This window comes from Suillus bovinus, assembly GCF_016758785.1.
Source record: "Suillus bovinus strain UH-Sbo-P2 chromosome Unknown EDB93scaffold_5, whole genome shotgun sequence".
In the NCBI taxonomy this organism is placed as follows: domain Eukaryota; kingdom Fungi; phylum Basidiomycota; class Agaricomycetes; order Boletales; family Suillaceae; genus Suillus; species Suillus bovinus.
Genome location: NW_024542061.1, coordinates 362,080 through 379,763, shown reverse-complemented (window position 1 = coordinate 379,763; position 17,684 = coordinate 362,080). Strand labels below are relative to the sequence as shown.

The following is a 17,684-nucleotide window of genomic DNA, read 5'->3' as shown; positions in this document are numbered from 1 at the left end:
CGTCTCGACTGCTTACAGCCGTTATGCAGATAATGCAGACTTTGGCAATATCGAATGCCACGGCACAGATCTGGACTCCTCACATCGATCGATATTCAGTCTTCAAAATAATTCAAAAACGCCTCCATTGCCCACAAAGCAGGGAAAATTGACCATACTCCAGGAACAATAACCGCATTGACCAAGTCACCAACAAACCCGTGACTACGTGTTGTGCCATCAGCCATAGCACTGCGAAAGCAGAAACACGACTCGCTGTCCAGATGTGCTGCCAGCCCATCGGTGAGCAGTCTACTTAGTAATTGCAAAGTGCATGGGGTAAAATCCTGTATGCAAAGCAAACCACTCATAGTACTACAGTACTCACCGATCGTAAATTACAGCGAAGATTGTCGCAGCAATCACTGTCTCTAGCGCAGGTCCCGAATTAAGGAGAGCATGCAGTGACAGACATACATGCTGCCAAAGCAGTGGTAACGAAGACGAGAAATGAGAAATGCATGGTTTATGCGATTTGATGCGAACTTTGTTGAAGGGGCTCTCTGGGCTTCTATGGGCAAAACTTGTAAATTGATTTGGCACATTGGTTGCGCCTGGATGGCAGAACTTCAAGGCGGATGATTTGGAGTCAACCACGTCGATACCGTGACTTTCTGTGACATTTGTGACTGCACGAACTTTACTAGATGATCCAAACCTTTTGTATTAACATGTGTTATCGTCCCCCTGGGCCGCTGTGATTAATCATGTGCGCAAGCTCGCCGCAGTCGTCGTTCAGAATTTGAATGCATCTTAAGGCTTAGGTTGTGAGTTGTCCGGGTCGTGACTACCAATTGACATACCGCAAACTGTCTTTCCCGAATTTGGGATCGGACGATCTGCAGGATGACCGCGGATGTCTATCTGTGACCGGCTTCGACCCCAGAACCGACAGAAAGGCAGAGTACGGGAGACTAGGCACGTTTGTCCTTCCGCTTAAAGTACCTCTCAAACATTACCACATGGTTTGATAAATGTCGCGTATGTGCTTTCATTTCTGAGTCACCATTGAAGAAACCGCATAAAGAGCTTCAAATATCGCAAGGGGGAAGGATGCCCACCCTCCTGTATCACATTGCTATCACTGGTATACAAGACCCGCATTTAAATGGACCTTTATTTTACACAACAAACGTTGTTTTTGATCCCCCATTCTCAGGGTACCCCACACCATCAAATATTCACTTTACCGCAAACCGTTCCACAACGCCCTTCACGAGCTCCACGTCAGGCCTTTCAACCTCTATCACGCGGCGCTCCATCGTTAGAAGCGTCTTGAACGCTTCGGGAAGCACTGAGTCAAAGTCAAATCCTGGCACGCCATCAAGCGCGCTCGTGACCGCCTCAGAGAATTTTGCTGGGTGTGCAGTGGAGAGGATGATTTGAATAGTGTTGGGTGGAGGCGGAAGGACGCCTGCGACATGCAGCCCTACTGCGGTGTGTGGGTCTGTGGTATAGGATTGTGTGGAGGTGTAGTACTCCCGGATCGTTTGGCGGATCTATGTATTTGACAACGTTGGCTTAGCTTCAAATTGAAATGTATGAACGTACCTGTTCATCATCGACTCTCTCAGCTGTAAAATCTCTCCTCGCCAGCTCGAGCACTGAATCTGGGACGACAATGCGCCCGATGGATTTTACGTTGTCCATCCAGTCTTTTACCGTCTGGCAGGCCTTCTCACGCAAGGCCCCTCCGGGATTAGTGTTATGTATGTTCTCGAAGGCGAGATACCATAACAAGCGCTCGAAGTTACTCGATACGAGGATATCCATGGCAGGCGAGAGAGTCTCTACCACACCCCCGACCACAGGTGACGACGAATTCGAGTCCACTTTTTCATATCGCCCTGTCTTCCAGAAGCGGGTGAGTATGTCATTGGCGTTTGTAGCGATAACGAGTTTAGCCATTGGCAGGCCCATGCGCTTAGCATAATAGCCTGCTAAGATGTCGCCGAAGTTACCGGTTGGGACGATGAATTGGAGCTCGGCGTCGGTAGAGAGGGTACGGCGGATAGCAAAGTAGGAAAGGAAGTAGTAGACTGTTTGGGCGAGTATGCGGGCCCAGTTTATGCTGTTGACAGCGCCGAGGTGGTGTTTTGCGTTGAAGGCGGTGTCAGCGAAAAGGGCTTTGACAATGTCCTACGAATTTGTATGTGTGTAAGCTATTTGGAGGAAGAATTGAATACGAGGGATCAACGTACTTGACAATCGTCAAAGGTTCCCTTGACAGCAAGGTTGTGTACATTTTCGTCTATCACGGTGGTCATTTGAGCTTCTTGGACAGGGCTGACACGACCTTTGGGGTGGAGAATGAATATGGAGACATCGGGCTTGCCCCGCAGCCCGTAAATAGCTGCGCTCCCTGTATCACCACTCGTTGCTCCCACTACGGTCAGTGTCTCCCTCTCCTCTCCATGAGATTTTGCCTTGTTGCGGCGCTGGAGAAAGTAGGAGAAAAGGTTGCCCAGGAGCTGAAGTGCAACATCCTTGAAGGCATACGTAGGACCATGGAAAAGCTCAAGGATGTACTTGTTGGTGCTGAGTGGCTGGAGGGGGGTGATATTGGGATGGCGCCATGCAGAATCGTTGTACGTGGCATGTACGAGGGCGGCGAGGTCTGTTTGAGAGATCTCATCTGCAGAGATGAAGAGGGAGAGTATCTCGATGCTGAGCTCAGGAAAACTCTTGTTGGCCCAGGCTTTCTGCCAGTCAGATGGGAGTTGTGGTATTGATGCAGGGATGTACAATCCACCGTCTGGGGCGAGACCGGCGAGCACTGTCTGTTAAAAATCTACATCAATGAACCGGACATTGTTGGGTTTACTTACCTCTTCGAAAGTTAGCTCTGATGAGCCTCCACGGGTCGAAAAGTACTTCATGATGGCTAGTAGGAAGAAAGCTTTATGCCAGCATTTGATCTAACCGAAAAAACGGTGACTCGATTTCATCGATCATCACATTCATCTGCATTTATCTCCTCAGTCTGGACGACAACACTGAAAGCTACCTATGTAGTGCTTATTCTGAAGGTCATCAACGGTGAACAGGAATTGGGAGTGTAGGGCCAAGTTCCACTATAAAAGGTAAGTATTCGAATGTTCTGGAATATGTACGGTTTTGTGTATCGAAGGTTCTCGAATATCAAAAAAATCAGATACTTAAGGACCCTCTAGATCAACGCGTTCTTCACTGAAGTTATTCCCATCTTTTCCACTTACTTAGATCTTCTTTCATCCTGTGAGCTCGATCCAATTGTGACGCGCCTTCTCAAACTAATCATACCCCTCAGACCTAAATGGCGACCGAGAGCTTTGGATTCCAAGCTGAAATCAGTCAACTCCTTGACTTGATTATCAGTCAGTATTCTAAGTCTTTTATGCTTTATCCTATTCTCAATATCTGTGCCACTCAGACACCTTCTACTCGAACAAGGAAATCTTCCTTCGTGAATTGATCTCGAATTGCTCAGATGCAATCGACAAAATCCGCTACGCTTCCTTGACCGACCCCTCGGTTCTTGAAACCGAGAGGGAGCTCTACATCCGCATCACACCGGACAAGGAGAACAAGGTCCTCACCATCCGTGATACCGGTATCGGCATGACCAAAGCTGACTTGGTCAACAACCTTGGTACCATCGCCAAGTCTGGCACAAAAGTAATCGTCCTTTAATCATTCGTCTTCGACTGATTTCTGACCCACGCCACTTAGGGTTTCATGGAGGCTCTCAGCTCCGGTGCCGATATCTCTATGATTGGTCAATTCGGTGTCGGTTTCTACTCCGCTTACCTTGTCGCCGAGCGTGTTCAGGTCATCTCAAAACACAACGATGACGAGCAGTACATCTGGGAGTCGGCTGCAGGTGGCACCTTCACAATCACTCCTGATACGAACGGCGAACCTCTCGGTCGTGGTACTCAGATCCGCCTTTATCTCAAGGAGGACCAGACCGAGTACCTCGAGGAGAAAAAGATCAAGGAAATCGTCAAGAAGCACTCCGAGTTCATCTCATACCCCATTCAACTCGCTGTTACCAAGGAGGTCGAGAAGGTAAGCCGATTTCAGGTTCCTCCCTCGGATTGCGGCTTATGTACGTATAGGAGGTTGAAGATGACGAGGAGGAACTCAAGGATGAGAAGGAGGAGTCTAAGATCGAAGAGGTCGATGACGATGACAAGCCCAAAGAGAAGAAGACCAAGAAGGTCAAGGAGACCGAGACCACCAACGAGGAGCTCAACAAGACGAAGCCCATCTGGACGCGTAATCCTCAGGACATAAATGCCGAGGAGTACGGTGCCTTCTACAAATCGCTAACAAACGATTGGGAGGAGCACCTCGCCGTCAAGCACTTCTCTGTCGAGGGTCAGCTTGAGTTCAAAGCAATCTTGTACATTCCAAAGCGGTCAGTATTGTCTGTCTATCTCGATTACCTTGACTGACTTGACTTTATAGTGCACCCTTTGATCTCTTCGAGACCAAGAAGAAGCGCAACAACATCAAACTCTACGTTCGCCGCGTTTTCATCATGGACGACTGTGAGGACCTTATCCCCGAGTACCTCAACTTCGTCAAGGGTATCGTTGACTCTGAGGACTTGCCTCTTAACATCTCACGTGAGACCCTCCAACAAAACAAGATCCTCAAAGTCATTCGCAAGAACATCGTCAAGAAGTGCATGGACTTGTTCACTGAGATCTCGGAGGACAAAGACAACTTCAACAAGTTCTACGAGGCTTTCGGCAAGAACTTGAAGCTTGGTATCCACGAGGATGCTCAGAACCGTAGCAAGCTCGCTGAGTTCCTCCGCTTCTTCTCCACCAAGTCCCTCGAGGAACAGACTTCGCTCAAGGGTAAGTGTATCTTGCGTGTTCTGTCATGACGGTTCCCTTACAAGGTTTTCAGACTACATTACCCGTATGCCTGAGGTCCAGAAGTCGATCTACTACCTTACCGGTGAATCCCTTGCCGCTGTCCGCGACTCACCCTTCCTTGAAGTGCTCAAGAAGAAGGGCTTCGAGGTCCTCCTTCTTGTTGACCCCATCGATGAGTACGCTGTCACGCAGCTGAAAGAGTTCGAGGGCAAGAAGCTTATCTGCGTCTCGAAAGAGGGTCTCGAGCTCGAGGAGACTGACGAGGAGAAGAAATTGCGCGAAGAAGAGGCTGCTCAGTTCAACGACCTCTGCCAGACCATCAAGGAGGCCCTTGGTGACAAGGTTGAGAAGGTTGTCGTCTCTAACCGCATCACCGACTCTCCTTGCGTCCTCGTCACCGGACAATTCGGTTGGTCGTCTAACATGGTATGTGCCGTCTTATGATACCCCGAGGGCAATTCTCATTCACATCTCTACAGGAACGTATCATGAAAGCACAAGCTCTTCGTGACTCTTCGATGTCATCATACATGGCGTCGAAGAAGACCCTTGAGCTTAACCCCTCCAACGCTATCATTAAAGAACTCAAGCGCAAAGTCGCCGAGGACAAGGCTGATAAGTCTGTCCGCGACCTCACCTTCCTGCTGTTCGAAACCGCGCTTCTCACCTCCGGTTTCTCACTTGACGACCCCACGTCATTCGCCAAGCGCATCAACCGTATGATCAGCTTGGGTCTCGATGTCGACGAAGAAGAGGAAGAAACGGTACAGACTGAAGACTCTAGCGCACCTCCTCCGTTAGAAACCGTGTCGACATCGGCAATGGAAGAGATCGACTAGATGTTTAATGTTTCTCCATATAATTCTGATTCTGTACTCTAATTAGCTTGCATCATATCATGGTCATGGTCGTCGCTGCATTTTTTTTCTGTCTTTTTTGATCGCATTTACGAGACAATAGCTAAAAGTTCTGTAGTATGTTCACGAATAAAAGCATTTCACTCGAAAGGTTATTTACATGCTACACATCGTCCTCGTCATGGAACGCATACAAGTATAGGACCAGCACTTGAGCCAACACCTACATTTGAGCTAAGCACACTCAATATTAGTTTATTGACCGATCGGATAGTATAGATCTAATCGAAGTATTCGCTACAGATCAGAAACACGCTCTCTTTCAGTGTTAGGTCATCACATAACTGTCGCATCAGAATTTCGATTAATGTACGAGTGTTGCAACGTTGAACGTTGACTTGAGACGGCCAAGAAAATTCACTGGCTCAAATGTACTGTAGCAAGTTTGAATGTGACAGTGAATGAGAATGGGCAAGCAGCAAGCGTGAGAAATTTAATTAGTTATCTCACCCGCCATAATTAGCGGAAGCTGATACTTAGAGCCCAAGGCAAGGCCCGGCTGGATCTGAGTACTGAGTTCCGGTCGTGAGAAGTGCACCTGTCTGTGGTGTATGTGATGAGTTAGTACCTGCCCTAGCTCGTTGTTCAAGCTTGAGAAAGGCCTCAGTGTCGACACAGGGTACCGTGCGGTGACAATGCAGATGACGGCTTGCGGAGATAGTCTCCCTCGGGGACAAGACAGAGAATGCACTCCGAATATACATGGAAGTGCACGAGCGGACTTACGCTGAGCTGGGGGATCGTCAATAGGAATATATGGTGGGGATGGCGCAAAAGTTATATGTTCGAGTATGGATTAGCGAGGAATGACGGGGATCATGATGTTGATGGAGCGTTGGTCATCGAGATGAAATTATGATAAGCAAAACGAAAAACGTGTACCACGCCATTGGAAGTGGGGGAAAGGTGGAATAAGCATCGGCGGGTGTCAACGTCAATAATGACTGCCTGTAGAACGGGCTTAACGTGCGTAATAGAGGAAAGCTTGGCTCTGCGTCAAAGAGTAAATGGAAACTTGGATTATTCTAGGTTCGGGATTCATTCGAAAAAAATGAAAGCGGAGAAGAACCTGAAGCTGTATCACCGTAACCTAAAATATCCGCGGAACTGGAGAAACGCGGAGGTCTACGTCGAGTATCGTAATTGATACCCATGGTGGGCGCAGAGCTACCGTGATTGATGCAGGGATGTCCGACGGGACACGAGTTGCTGTGTTCGTGAATCTGCGATGATGAATGCGTAGATCATGTTCCGTTCGATAAGGAAAAGGTACTAATTTCTTTTCCAAGCTCCCTCTATGGGGGCTGAGCGCTGAGCGCAGATCTAACATTGTCTTATCAGCTTAGAAGGTATGAACACAAACTTACAGGCATCGCCTTGGGACTGAAATTTGTGCCGCGCAGGAATATTGTCGTCGGGTTCGTGAGTTGGCCTTCTTTCCACGGCTGGCTGGTCTGACGCACACGATCCTAAAATAAAAATAAAAAAGATCAGAATAAGATGTTGAGACTCACGCGAGTCACTCAAAAACTCAGCAGCACCCTTGGTGTGTGATGAAAAGTGGCAAAGCGTGTGGACAAGGGCGAGTCAGGTTGCCTTTTAGGGAAGGTTACCTCGAGGCTTCGAAACACACCCTAATCGCCTGTTTACAGCTTTTCCATTGTTCCCATTCATTTTAGCACCACAATAATGGTTCGTTTGCCTTGCGCTGGCCAAACATAAAGCTTTGCCACGTTCTTTCGTCACTCTGTATCTTTATTTGCCCTCCAACGACACCAACGACACTGTCCGCAATCTTCAAGAATGCCATCAATAATTTCCCCATCACCACGACGCGTTACCCATGCTCTATTTCAAGACGCGCTACAGTCTCCTTCCCCAGGTACGCGTCAGCCCCACGTACCACCAACAGTAATTTCTGTAGGTCTCCCAGCAATCTTCTAGGTCCGAAGTCGAGCTGACTTGTACGTCAAGGAAATTTTACCCTCACGGATGCTTGTAAGTCCCCCGCGACTGCTGTCGCCAATAACACTCAATGAGTCTCGTGTTTTGTCTCGGGTCAGTTTCTCCGTATTTTTATTTTATTTTATTTTATTACAGCAGTACTGATGCGTGTATCCTAGAAATCAAAGTCACCAATGCCTTGTGGTGCTGCAGTAAGGCGAGGGTCTACCCGTATTGCTCGCACCGTGAATAAACGCCGTCGCTTTCCCCCTCGCATCGAGTCGCCTCTCGATGTATATGGCCGCGTTCCCATGTTTGACCGTCTCCCATGGATCTCTGCCATGGAGTACCCTCCGCGGCTCGATCTCTGCGATACTGCAGATCTGTCTCTCCTGCCTGCACTTGGCGCTGAAGAACCCGCCTTCTCAGACGCGATCCCTGCGTCTGGACCCGTGCGCCGTCGCAAGTCATCACTCCGTTCAAACCCTCTTGGAAATAATCCAGAGCCGGAATCGCCATCAAGACAGATTTTTCCTTTCCAGTCCCCCAACTGTGATCGGGAGCGTCTCAAGACCCCGCCCCCTAGGGCACCTTTTGACCCCACACAAGTCACTTTCTACAACCTCATGCCAGTCTTTCCGGATGGAGCTGTCAACAACCCCTCATAGTTGCGTCGACTCATACGTGGTCACACGTTCCTGACTCCTTCGTCTGATACTCTACCATCTGCAAAGCACTTGTACCGCCATCTTACCTGCATCTTCCTATAATAGCGAGAATTACTCGCGCCCATCTTCAGCATTCATTGCACCATCTCAACGAACACCATGTATCCTGCCACGAAGAATCTGCTCAGCCATTCATTGCACGATCTTTATTTTCGCTTTCGCCATGGACCACGCTCCGCCTTGGATCAGCAATAGCTGTTCTTTTCAGGCCCCCTTTGTATCTGAAATAGTATTTATTTGTACCTGCTCGCTGCGCTTATGGACCACCGCTGCTCGTTGTTCCTGCTTTACAAATCCCTACTTCGACAGTTGTGCCTGATTTCTGCTATCATTATATCTGCATCTCCATTTTTCGAATTTCTTTCCAGTGTTCTCGTACCTCGAATCCTCCTGATGCTCTTGCTTCGTTTTCAAACTGCATGTTACGATACGATACAATAGATAAACAATATATGTATGTGTATCTTCTTTTGACCTTACTTTGTGAGAAAATCTAAGAGATGGTCCGTTCGCCAAATGCCAAAGGAGGAAGTATATGTAATGTATGGTCACGTGTACTAACTGTACAGTTGCTTCACGAACTATCCCACGCATCATCCCTGTAGATTGCACATCGCACACCATAGCCAAAATCTCGATCTCGCAATGGAAAACGACCAGGTCTGTATTGACGTCGTCATGCTACATCCTAGTTTTAGCGCTTACCTTGGTATTAGGGTATTCTTGTTGACCTCTACGTCCCCCGCAAGTGTGCGGCCACCAGTATGTTTTGAGCCAGACAGTGTCTTAGAGCGTTAACCCATTCATGGCTCAGACCGCCTGATCACCTCCAAGGACCACGCCTCGGTCCAGATCAACGTCGCAGATGTTGATGCTAATGGCCGTGCCCTGAACACTTACACCTCGTTTGCGCTTTGCGGACAAGTGCGGTCACAAGGGGAGAGCGATGACTCTATCAACCGGCTAGCAACGAAGGCGGGTTGTAAGTCATTTTCTTCACGAGTCATTGGTCTGGACTGGACTACTGATGCTTTGTTCTTTTAGTGCTCCGGAATGTGTGGTCGTACCAAAAATAAACGTTGTGTATTAGAGCGTTCGTCGTATCATCATTTTGCTTGCTCTCTTGATGCTGTAACATATGGGGTGAACACCTTTACGCGCCTATGTTGAGCGCAAGCGCACTACGCATACGCGTGGATGAAAAACAGTCGGTGTTTAGCGAGTGAAATCGCAAGAACCTTGTATTTTAACCTAAGAAGGGTCTTCCAGACAGCCAGTTCAATCGATAAGGCTTCAACTGAACCACGCCATTGGCTGTTTCAGTGATGAGGCTGTCAAAGCCGCATGTATTAATAAGCAAGCGCCTGACTTACAGCCTAGTGGATCAATTTTCACCGCGTTTCGCAAACCTGTCAATTACGCACATCGCAGCCATACCAATCCGCAAGTTCAGTATGTGTGTACATTTTGATTAAATTCCATGTGGCTGATGGGCCTTTGACAGCTTGATAAACATGTGCTGCGCTGTTGCAAAATGTTCAGCATATTCTCACAAATTCCCAACTGACATATAGCTGGCAATCATGACCCGTATGAATAAGACGACTTTGATCGCTGAAGTAAAGCGCAAATCCTGACGGGGAGGAGGACAAGAGAGAGGACAAGAAGGTCGAGGCAGGCAGGCGGTCAAAGGTACTAGCTGACGGAACATATGCGATGGAGATGGCGCACACCAGCACCAACTCAACGAGATTAGAGGCTGTCAAGGCTGCGTCAAGCCGCCGTTGAGAGGTGCGTGGTGTACCCATTTATTTCGTTCAGAACTTTGATGTGATGTCAGCCCTCATCGACTTTTTCATGGGTTTGGTACTCGCCTCGGCGCTGATGAAGCTTGTGTTGCGGTTCGATGACCTTACAAACAACCGGCCAAACGCCAACACTCCGTGCTGAGGTATGTACTATTGTTAATGTTTCTATAACATTCACCAAATCCATGTTGATCATGACGTCTATCATCCGCGTTGGCCAATCGAAGTTTGTCACAGTATCGATCGACGAGGATTTCAACGAGCGCATTCTTAACTGCATACAAATTTTAAGTGAACTCCAGGAAAAGAACATCGTCCGCTTCTTGAAGGACACGAAAGCTGCATACTCCGAGATGCTCGTCGCTCAGGAGCTGCGTGCCTAGTCTAGGTTTTTTGGACCCTATATATGCGGAAGCATATGTCAAGATGTACAGATTCAATATTATGCTTAGTGTGTATGTTTCCCTCGATGGGCTATTTCATGGGGAACAGCAGTTGTTCATGCGATAACACCAGTACTGACATGTATATTGCATACCTAGACGATACCGAACTTGACCCCTATTCCAGCTTCGCCATAGTTCCGCCGTGAATCCAGTAATTCACATGAAGAAAGTTGCTGGCAAAGTGTCGACCCACCACTGTGGCTCTCTGCCCATGAACCTAGTGAGTTCATCAACTTGTTTCTGAGTAGGGCGGTAACGATAACTGTAAGGCTGGTCGTTGAAGATGTACAGCACGTGAACGGCACCTTTAAACATGCATTCTGCTGGAACTATCTGTCCAGGAGGCAGGATTGCATATGCAGTTGACAGTGAGTGAATGTGGAAGGTCTTTCTGAAGCTGTAACTAGGGTTTCCCCTGGCATTGGTCACGGCCTTGGTTTCGGAAATGTCGGGATGTAGCTTGGCGAGGAAGGAAAGAGCAATCTCATGAAGCCACTTCTCAGATACGTAGTAACCGTACATCTGAGCATTATGTTACGGAGGTGGAAGGGTTATATTGATACGGTTTGACTTGGACTGTTTGGTATGTCCAGAATCGCGCTGTTTGTCTTGCTTGGCTTCACCAAGCTGCACAAGAGCAATTGAGAGGGATATCAACCAACCAACAACACGTGGGCATACCTGCATGTTAGACATTGCTTCATCAAGGCTTTGTAATTGATGAGACATGTTCAAGATGATCTTGAGTTCATTACATAACATTGGATCGTCTAAGTATTAGTTGTATTAGCACTGTTTCATGTTGAACTAACCTGCGACGCTGCTTACCGCGTGCTCCGTATATACACACGCACGACTGTCACAGTCGACTGTTGTCGGTGTTTGAAGGGAGATATCCTTCCCGCGAGGAATCTTTTTCTGATAGGACCTGCTCAGGAAGAACGTCGGTGTACGTGTACTTGGAAAAGCGTAGTCGACATTGCCCAGACACGGAACGTGTTTTTTTGAAATTGAGTTGTAGAATTGTGGCAAACTGCGCTCCGGAGGACTACAAATTGAGATTTGGAGTATTCACACTCGGTATATTTCCGCATCACGCAGCCGCAGCGAACAAACACTGAATTGAAGTTCGTGGCCTAAGTACTGATGCTTGTGGGCGAGAATCATCGTGCTTGTTACTCTGACGGTTCCTTATCCATAATTTCAGTGAGTCGCCACTGGTTGGCCTTATGACTTGCTGACCCAAGCCCCTCTCATCAGTCCGATTCCATGGTCGAGATTCAGCGTACCCAAAGCGAGAGCAGTGGTTCATTATTCCCTTCTGCAGAGGAAGAGAGCAAACATCGCCTTCTCTATAGCAAATCCAAGGTCTACGTTAATCCAACCGCATACGCTAGAGATAATATCCCAGGTTTTGTGGCTCTCGTCAAGCGCGTAAGCAGCTAAGTCTTGTCTCGCATTTCTCGCTCATGCATTTTACCGTCTAGGAGGCTATTAATCCTACCTATCTACTTGCATGGATTCCAGAGACACTGCTCTGCGAGAAAGGCACCGACGAATGGGAAAAGTTCGTGAAGATTGAGGAGAAGGCTACACTGGATGAGGAGGATGAAGGTCCGCAGCTTTTTTCTCTGTTTGAACCCCGGAATGCTTACCCCGTCCAAAGATGCAGTTCTGATCGACCTTCCTACACAACGACCAGAATCCTATGCATTCTCGGTTCCTCTGACTTCGATATACTCTCTTCTTGTTCATCCACCTACCCTTTCATCATGGTGTACGTTTTCATGCTGTCTTTGGACGTTGAGAGGGCTAAACCAATCACTAACAGATGGTACCATCGGTATAAACCTCATCAACGGTTCCACACTCCCAACTCTGCACTTCCATGATGACGAGTCACCTTCAGTGACATTACCGCCTCGACACACTAAGAACTCCACCAGTGCATACCCCCCTTCCACATCATCTTCTCGACCCCCAACCTCATGGGGAGGCGAGGATTTGCTATCTCGTCTACGATCTTATGCCCACCTACTTCGCTCCACATTACAGCCCTCCTTGTTTATCGTCGACCCATCTAAAGCCGACATTGATGCGCACACCACTCAGATATTCGACGACGACGCTGTGGACGATATCCTTGCACAGTCATCGTATGCTTCTTCGCACTCACCTGTACCTGCTCACAGGCGCCCACGCCCGTTATATAGTGTTCCTGCAAATACATCCAACCAATATCCCACTCGTTCATCCGTTTTGCATCGCTCTCTTTACCCACCCTCCATCTCCACCACACAGTCCAGCTCACACGCACGGATGGCGCTGCTTCAATCCTTCTCAAATATCACTAGAGCGACACGCCACGCCGCGCAAAACATCCTCTCTCATCCTCTCGCTAAGCCTATCGTCCCGCATCTCCCAGACCCCGTCAGGAGCCTAGTCAATGCTAACGGCGACTTGGAATGGGGTAGTTGGGTGGAGAAAGGGGGCGTTGGTGAGTTTGAGAGTGCGAGGGTGTATCTTGCTCGCTGGGCTCGCATAGTCGCCGAGGAAGGCGATCGAGCGCGTAGGCGAGAGGCTCAGGCACTGCCCTCCTCCTCAAATGTCGTCGAGGAGATATCCCCGTTGGGTGTATTTGAGCTTCTTCACTCTACGATCAACCTTCCTTCTCCCAAAACTTCTCGAGACCCTGCACACCCAGTAGACGAGGCGCTTTGGGCGAAGTGGTTTGATAAAGACGGCCGACCGAAAGTCAGGTTTGAAGAGATGAGGTGTCAGGTTTTCAGGAGAGGCATCACTCCTAATGGGAACCTCAGGAAGAAAATATGGCCCTTCATACTTGGTGTCCACGAGTGGAACATCAGTGGTAGTGAGAGGGAAGCGAAATGGGAGGAGAAGATGTAATGTTTCCCTTCACCACTATATCCATGCCTTCTGACCCGCTCTGTAGAAAGCGATACTATGAGATCAAGGACGAGTGGTGTGGTGTGCCCGAGGTCTTTGACAGACCGGATATCCTCGAAGAACGTCATCGCATCGATGTAGATTGTCGCCGCACAGATCGCACTCAGCCATTGTTCTCCACTTCATATGAGGATACCGCTGACAATGGCCCAAATGGAAACCGCCGATACACAACTATCTCTCCCCAGATGTCGGACATCGGTGCACAATCTCCCAGTAATGAACATATTGATCGTCTCGCAGGCATTCTCCTCACATACAATTTCTACAACAAAGAACTTGGTGAGCACATTTGGAATATCACATTCGTGTACGGTATCTAATTTGAGAAATGAGGGTATGTACAGGGCATGTCGGACCTTTGTGCTCCTTTGTACGTTGTGATGGGTTCCGACGAGGAGCTGACCTTCTGGTGCTTTGTGGAAGTAATGAATCGTATGGCAAGTACATCTGAAACTTGATGAAGACTCTGTCTGACATTTACAACAGATTCAAAATTTCCTCCGGGATCAGAGTGGAATGAAGAAGCAGCTCTCGACGCTGCAAGAACTGATCTGTGTCATGGATCCTGATCTATATCGACATTTAGGTCACTAAATCTATTTTATGTGCTCATAACTATCTGACTCTCATCTGCTGCAGAAAAAACTGACGGCCTCAATTTGTTCTTTTGCTTCCGGTAAGTCTTCAGCGAACCGCTGACAAAACATTCTTGACGCTGTTTATCTCAGATGGGTCCTTATCGCTTTCAAACGTGAATTCCATTTTGACGATGTCTTGCGTCTATGGGAAGTGTTGTGGACGGACTATTACAGCAACGAATTTGTTCTCTTCGTCGCTTTAGCAGTCTTGGAGTCCCATCGGGATATGATCCTACGGTATCTCGTAGAGGTGCGCCCTTGGTTATTTACCATACAACTTCCTTTTTAACCAGATATTTAACCAGTTCGACGAGATCCTGAAGTATTGCAACGAACTCAGCATGACCATCGAACTCGATTCTACTCTTGCTCAAGCAGAGGTCCTCTTCCTGTCATTTGCACAGCTCGTTGCAGACATTGACAGAAGGCGAGCGGAAGAAGCCACTGATTCTACTAGTAGTGTACTACGGCGACGAGGGACATCTACTTCAGAGGGACAGGCGACTCTGTCAAACGTAGCCATGCCTACTCTAAGCGACAACCTCAGGGACTTATTAAAGACTGAGCGTTGAATTGGACGAGTGGAGTTTGATGGAATATTGATTTATGTAGTGTAGCCGTGCCCCATAACTGATACTATAATGCACGTGTATAACATCGTCGACTCCTTGCGCGAATCTGTGAGTCTCAGTGCGCTGTCGGTCTGATGGTGTTCTGCATACATATAAATCACTATCTTGCTGGTGATTAGAATTTTCAATTTGGTGCTTTGGCTGGGAAGGTGTCGGTGTGGTGTTGCATCCATATTGATCGTATGAGCACGAATGTTACAAATAATTTAGGGTTGTCCAATACTGAACCAGAATTAAGCACATTGCCTGTGGCGTTTTAAAGTACGAACTGTTGTTTGATAATAATCAGATTAATTTGAACGGCTATAATGCAACAAAAAAGTCAGCCATGGAATAATGTGACTCACGCGCAGGACTTACGAGGCCTCTCCATCCTTTTGCATCGGGAAGAATTCTGGGCCATAATCAATGAGGACCTCGGCTCCAGGGTCAATGTTCATGACTGTGTCAGCCGTCAGCATTCCGCATCCACAACGGTATGGACACCATCTGACTTGCAAATATTCCTATACGATGTTCTCCATTCACAAGTCGCGCTGTTGAATGTTTGAGATGAGTTATTGAGATCGATATCAAGAGATACAGACATCACATACCAAAAGCGCGACAATTACACTGCGTTTCGCTACTGGCATCACTAGCGCCCGAATGGTTGATGAACCTCGACGCGTTGCCTGCACGCGAACTATCCAGGGATAGCGAGTCGTTGAGACCAAAGACATAACTACGTCCAAGATGCTTTGCAACCTCTCTTCAACCCAGTGAGCTACAGGAATTTTCACGGATGAATGCGGCTCACCCGCGGCTATCAAACGTCATTTCATAGATAAGCTCCCCGACGTATTCCACGATCAATTCGCCCTGTTTGGCCGGTTCGAGGAGGAATACACCTACTCCCCAACGGCTTTCCTTGACCTCCAGTTTCTATAATCATTGATATAGATTTATTCGTGTGATCTGATGTGTTAAATGTGCACGTATACCTTGAAATGACCTTGATGAATTTGAGAGTTCCCGCAGGTACTTGTTTCTGGATCTTCAAATCAAAGTTAGACACACTCAATCTTGCAAAATGCTACGTAACATACCACTGTCAAGTGCAATATATTAAAGGACGAATCGCAACATGAAAGATAGTCGGTATCACGCACCGACATCCGCATTTTACGCAAAGCTCTGGATCACATTCGCGTCGAGCTTCGACGCAAGAGCATCGCTTGACCTGCACACAACTCATTCCGTCGCGTGCTTTGGTACAACGACAACCTTTCCATCTCCGAGCACCTGGTGGAGGGTGGAATCAACCCTCGCGCTGGTGACAACACAGAAACAAACATACATTTGGCGGGGCAACGGCAGTTCCGCTGGCAATGAGCCTTGTTCTTGAAACATAAACATTTAGATAAAACGTCACATGGCCCAGAGTGATGACAAGGTTCGTTGCTGTGGAAAGTATCCAGTACAGCATTCAATATTAATGCAATAAGGGTACGCACGGTGCGAACTTGGACGGGTCATGATCTATCTCGTGTGGAGTGTCGGTCAATTGATATGTGTCCACATGCGTTCATCCCTACCTCGAAATTCTAGAGATCGCGACTTCCCCTTGCGTTCCCTATTTGGGCGCTCAGTTTGAAGCTCGTCGAAATTTGGATGTAGTAATCTGCGATAATGAAGAACCTGAACCACAGTCAAGCCAAGAAAAGCTCTCATCGTGTTGACAAACCTCGTGGCAAGGCTTAAAGCATAATTCAGCGTGGTCACAAGGTATCATATCTGGCTCAATATCTAAGATGCTCTTGAACGAATTGATGTCGTCTTCACTCCAGCGAGGGAGTACATCAACTGTCCTGCTCTGCAAGAAACAGCCAGCTTCGCATGGGTGTTCTACACGTTTCAGTAGCTCTGACAGCCGGATAGCTTGCTCACGGGGTGGCGGTACGGGGTTCATTTCAACTGCAAATCATATTGTTTGGGGATCAAAAAGGAAAAATAATTGGAAGCCGTACCATGAACAGAGCACAGTGGCTCGATACAGTTGAGGTTAGGACAAAATAATGCATGACTGCGCTCAAGCCGATGTTGAAGAATACTGTGAGACAGAAATGAAGAAGGAAAGCTGTAGGAACAAGGGATGGTGGTCCCGTTCCATTTGAGTATGTCACTGTACATTAATTTAAAGTTTGGATGCGATCACGAAAAATGATCGGGAATCCATACCGACGACGACTCAGGGTAAACAGTCCAGGTTTGCCTGAAGTTGAGAAAAACTTGAAGGGAAGGACCCCCGTGCTATCTGTGTCCCGATACAGTAGATTGTGAACTGTATGGAGACGATAGGCTGCCTCTAAAGAAATAACTTCTACTATTCACAATGATGATGCTTCATGATATACAGTGAATAGTAGGTACTCACAATCTGGATCATAATCATCATCCTGCCACGCAAAGGAGCCATACAACAAGGTATGATCCACGTGGTCGAAGGTTGGATCATCCGCATATGGGATGAATGCCATCATATCGTCATCATCTCCCTTAAAGACATTCCTTGAGATGGGAGTACAATACTCATAGGATCTGTGTGGCCCAAGAAGCTCGGCGTGTACTACTTGAAGAGATATCGTGGAAGTTGATCTTGGAGTTCCATCTTCAAAGTAAGAGGTCAATGCGACCATTCTTTCCGTATCT

General features: G+C 47.7%; 7 protein-coding genes across 7 annotated transcripts; 4 read left to right on the top strand and 3 right to left on the bottom strand.

Annotated features, from left to right (window-relative positions):
* Positions 1-909: 909 nt before the first annotated feature.
* On the bottom strand, positions 910-3,109 carry EDB93DRAFT_1120858 (tryptophan synthase beta subunit-like PLP-dependent enzyme). The gene is made up of 4 exons (XM_041448512.1): positions 2,868-3,109; positions 2,241-2,819; positions 1,591-2,178; positions 910-1,538 (listed from the first exon to the last, which is right to left on the bottom strand). The coding sequence occupies exons 1-4, from the start codon at positions 2,916-2,918 to the stop codon at positions 1,221-1,223; spliced, it is 1,536 nt and encodes a 511-aa protein (XP_041312060.1). The 5' UTR covers positions 2,919-3,109; the 3' UTR covers positions 910-1,220.
* Positions 3,110-3,334: 225 nt separating this feature from the next.
* EDB93DRAFT_1246174 (heat-shock protein 90) lies at positions 3,335-5,749 on the top strand (the record flags this gene model as incomplete). The annotated part of the gene is made up of 7 exons (XM_041452415.1): positions 3,335-3,395; positions 3,452-3,696; positions 3,751-4,089; positions 4,140-4,441; positions 4,492-4,889; positions 4,942-5,336; positions 5,390-5,749. The coding sequence occupies 7 exons, from the start codon at positions 3,335-3,337 to the stop codon at positions 5,747-5,749; spliced, it is 2,100 nt and encodes a 699-aa protein (XP_041312059.1).
* Positions 5,750-7,813: 2,064 nt separating this feature from the next.
* Positions 7,814-8,439, top strand: EDB93DRAFT_1077385 (uncharacterized protein; the record flags this gene model as incomplete). Its single annotated transcript, XM_041445310.1, has 2 exons — positions 7,814-7,885; positions 7,951-8,439. Coding segments are annotated over 2 exons (561 nt in total), but the record flags the coding sequence as incomplete, so codon positions are not given.
* Positions 8,440-9,144: 705 nt separating this feature from the next.
* EDB93DRAFT_1238081 (ribosomal protein S21e) lies at positions 9,145-9,575 on the top strand (the record flags this gene model as incomplete). The annotated part of the gene is made up of 4 exons (XM_041451509.1): positions 9,145-9,159; positions 9,216-9,261; positions 9,314-9,481; positions 9,544-9,575. The coding sequence occupies 4 exons, from the start codon at positions 9,145-9,147 to the stop codon at positions 9,573-9,575; spliced, it is 261 nt and encodes an 86-aa protein (XP_041312057.1).
* A 760-nt stretch (positions 9,576-10,335) lies between these two features.
* On the bottom strand, positions 10,336-11,482 carry EDB93DRAFT_1100525 (uncharacterized protein; the record flags this gene model as incomplete). The annotated part of the gene is made up of 5 exons (XM_041447018.1): positions 10,336-10,581; positions 10,655-10,707; positions 10,846-10,868; positions 10,947-11,275; positions 11,435-11,482. 5 exons carry the CDS (start codon positions 11,480-11,482, stop codon positions 10,336-10,338), a joined length of 699 nt encoding a protein of 232 aa, XP_041312056.1.
* A 540-nt stretch (positions 11,483-12,022) lies between these two features.
* EDB93DRAFT_1076841 (GTPase-activating protein gyp7) lies at positions 12,023-14,933 on the top strand (the record flags this gene model as incomplete). The annotated part of the gene is made up of 10 exons (XM_041445275.1): positions 12,023-12,187; positions 12,241-12,367; positions 12,420-12,530; positions 12,585-13,656; positions 13,707-14,002; positions 14,057-14,145; positions 14,210-14,309; positions 14,363-14,399; positions 14,452-14,611; positions 14,667-14,933. 10 exons carry the CDS (start codon positions 12,023-12,025, stop codon positions 14,931-14,933), a joined length of 2,424 nt encoding a protein of 807 aa, XP_041312055.1.
* Positions 14,934-15,138: 205 nt separating this feature from the next.
* Positions 15,139-17,653, bottom strand: EDB93DRAFT_1296019 (uncharacterized protein; the record flags this gene model as incomplete). Its single annotated transcript, XM_041454619.1, has 13 exons — positions 15,139-15,296; positions 15,354-15,435; positions 15,488-15,529; positions 15,590-15,744; positions 15,793-15,917; positions 15,977-16,023; positions 16,110-16,277; positions 16,333-16,436; positions 16,555-16,673; positions 16,720-16,949; positions 17,003-17,157; positions 17,214-17,358; positions 17,410-17,653. Coding segments are annotated over 13 exons (1,629 nt in total), but the record flags the coding sequence as incomplete, so codon positions are not given.
* Between the last annotated feature and the right edge of the window lie 31 nt (positions 17,654-17,684).

Bases quoted from the DNA above. Each gene is read 5' to 3' on its own strand.
- EDB93DRAFT_1120858 (XM_041448512.1), bottom strand. From the start codon at position 2,918: ATGAAGTACTTTTCGACCCGTGGAGGCTCATCAGAGCTAACTTTCGAA. The intron at 2,820-2,867 runs GTAAGTAAACCC...GATTTTTAACAG, and splicing joins CAGAGCTAACTTTCGAAGAG to ACAGTGCTCGCCGGTCTCGC. The intron at 1,539-1,590 runs GTACGTTCATAC...TCAAATACATAG, and splicing joins AGAGAGTCGATGATGAACAG to ATCCGCCAAACGATCCGGGA.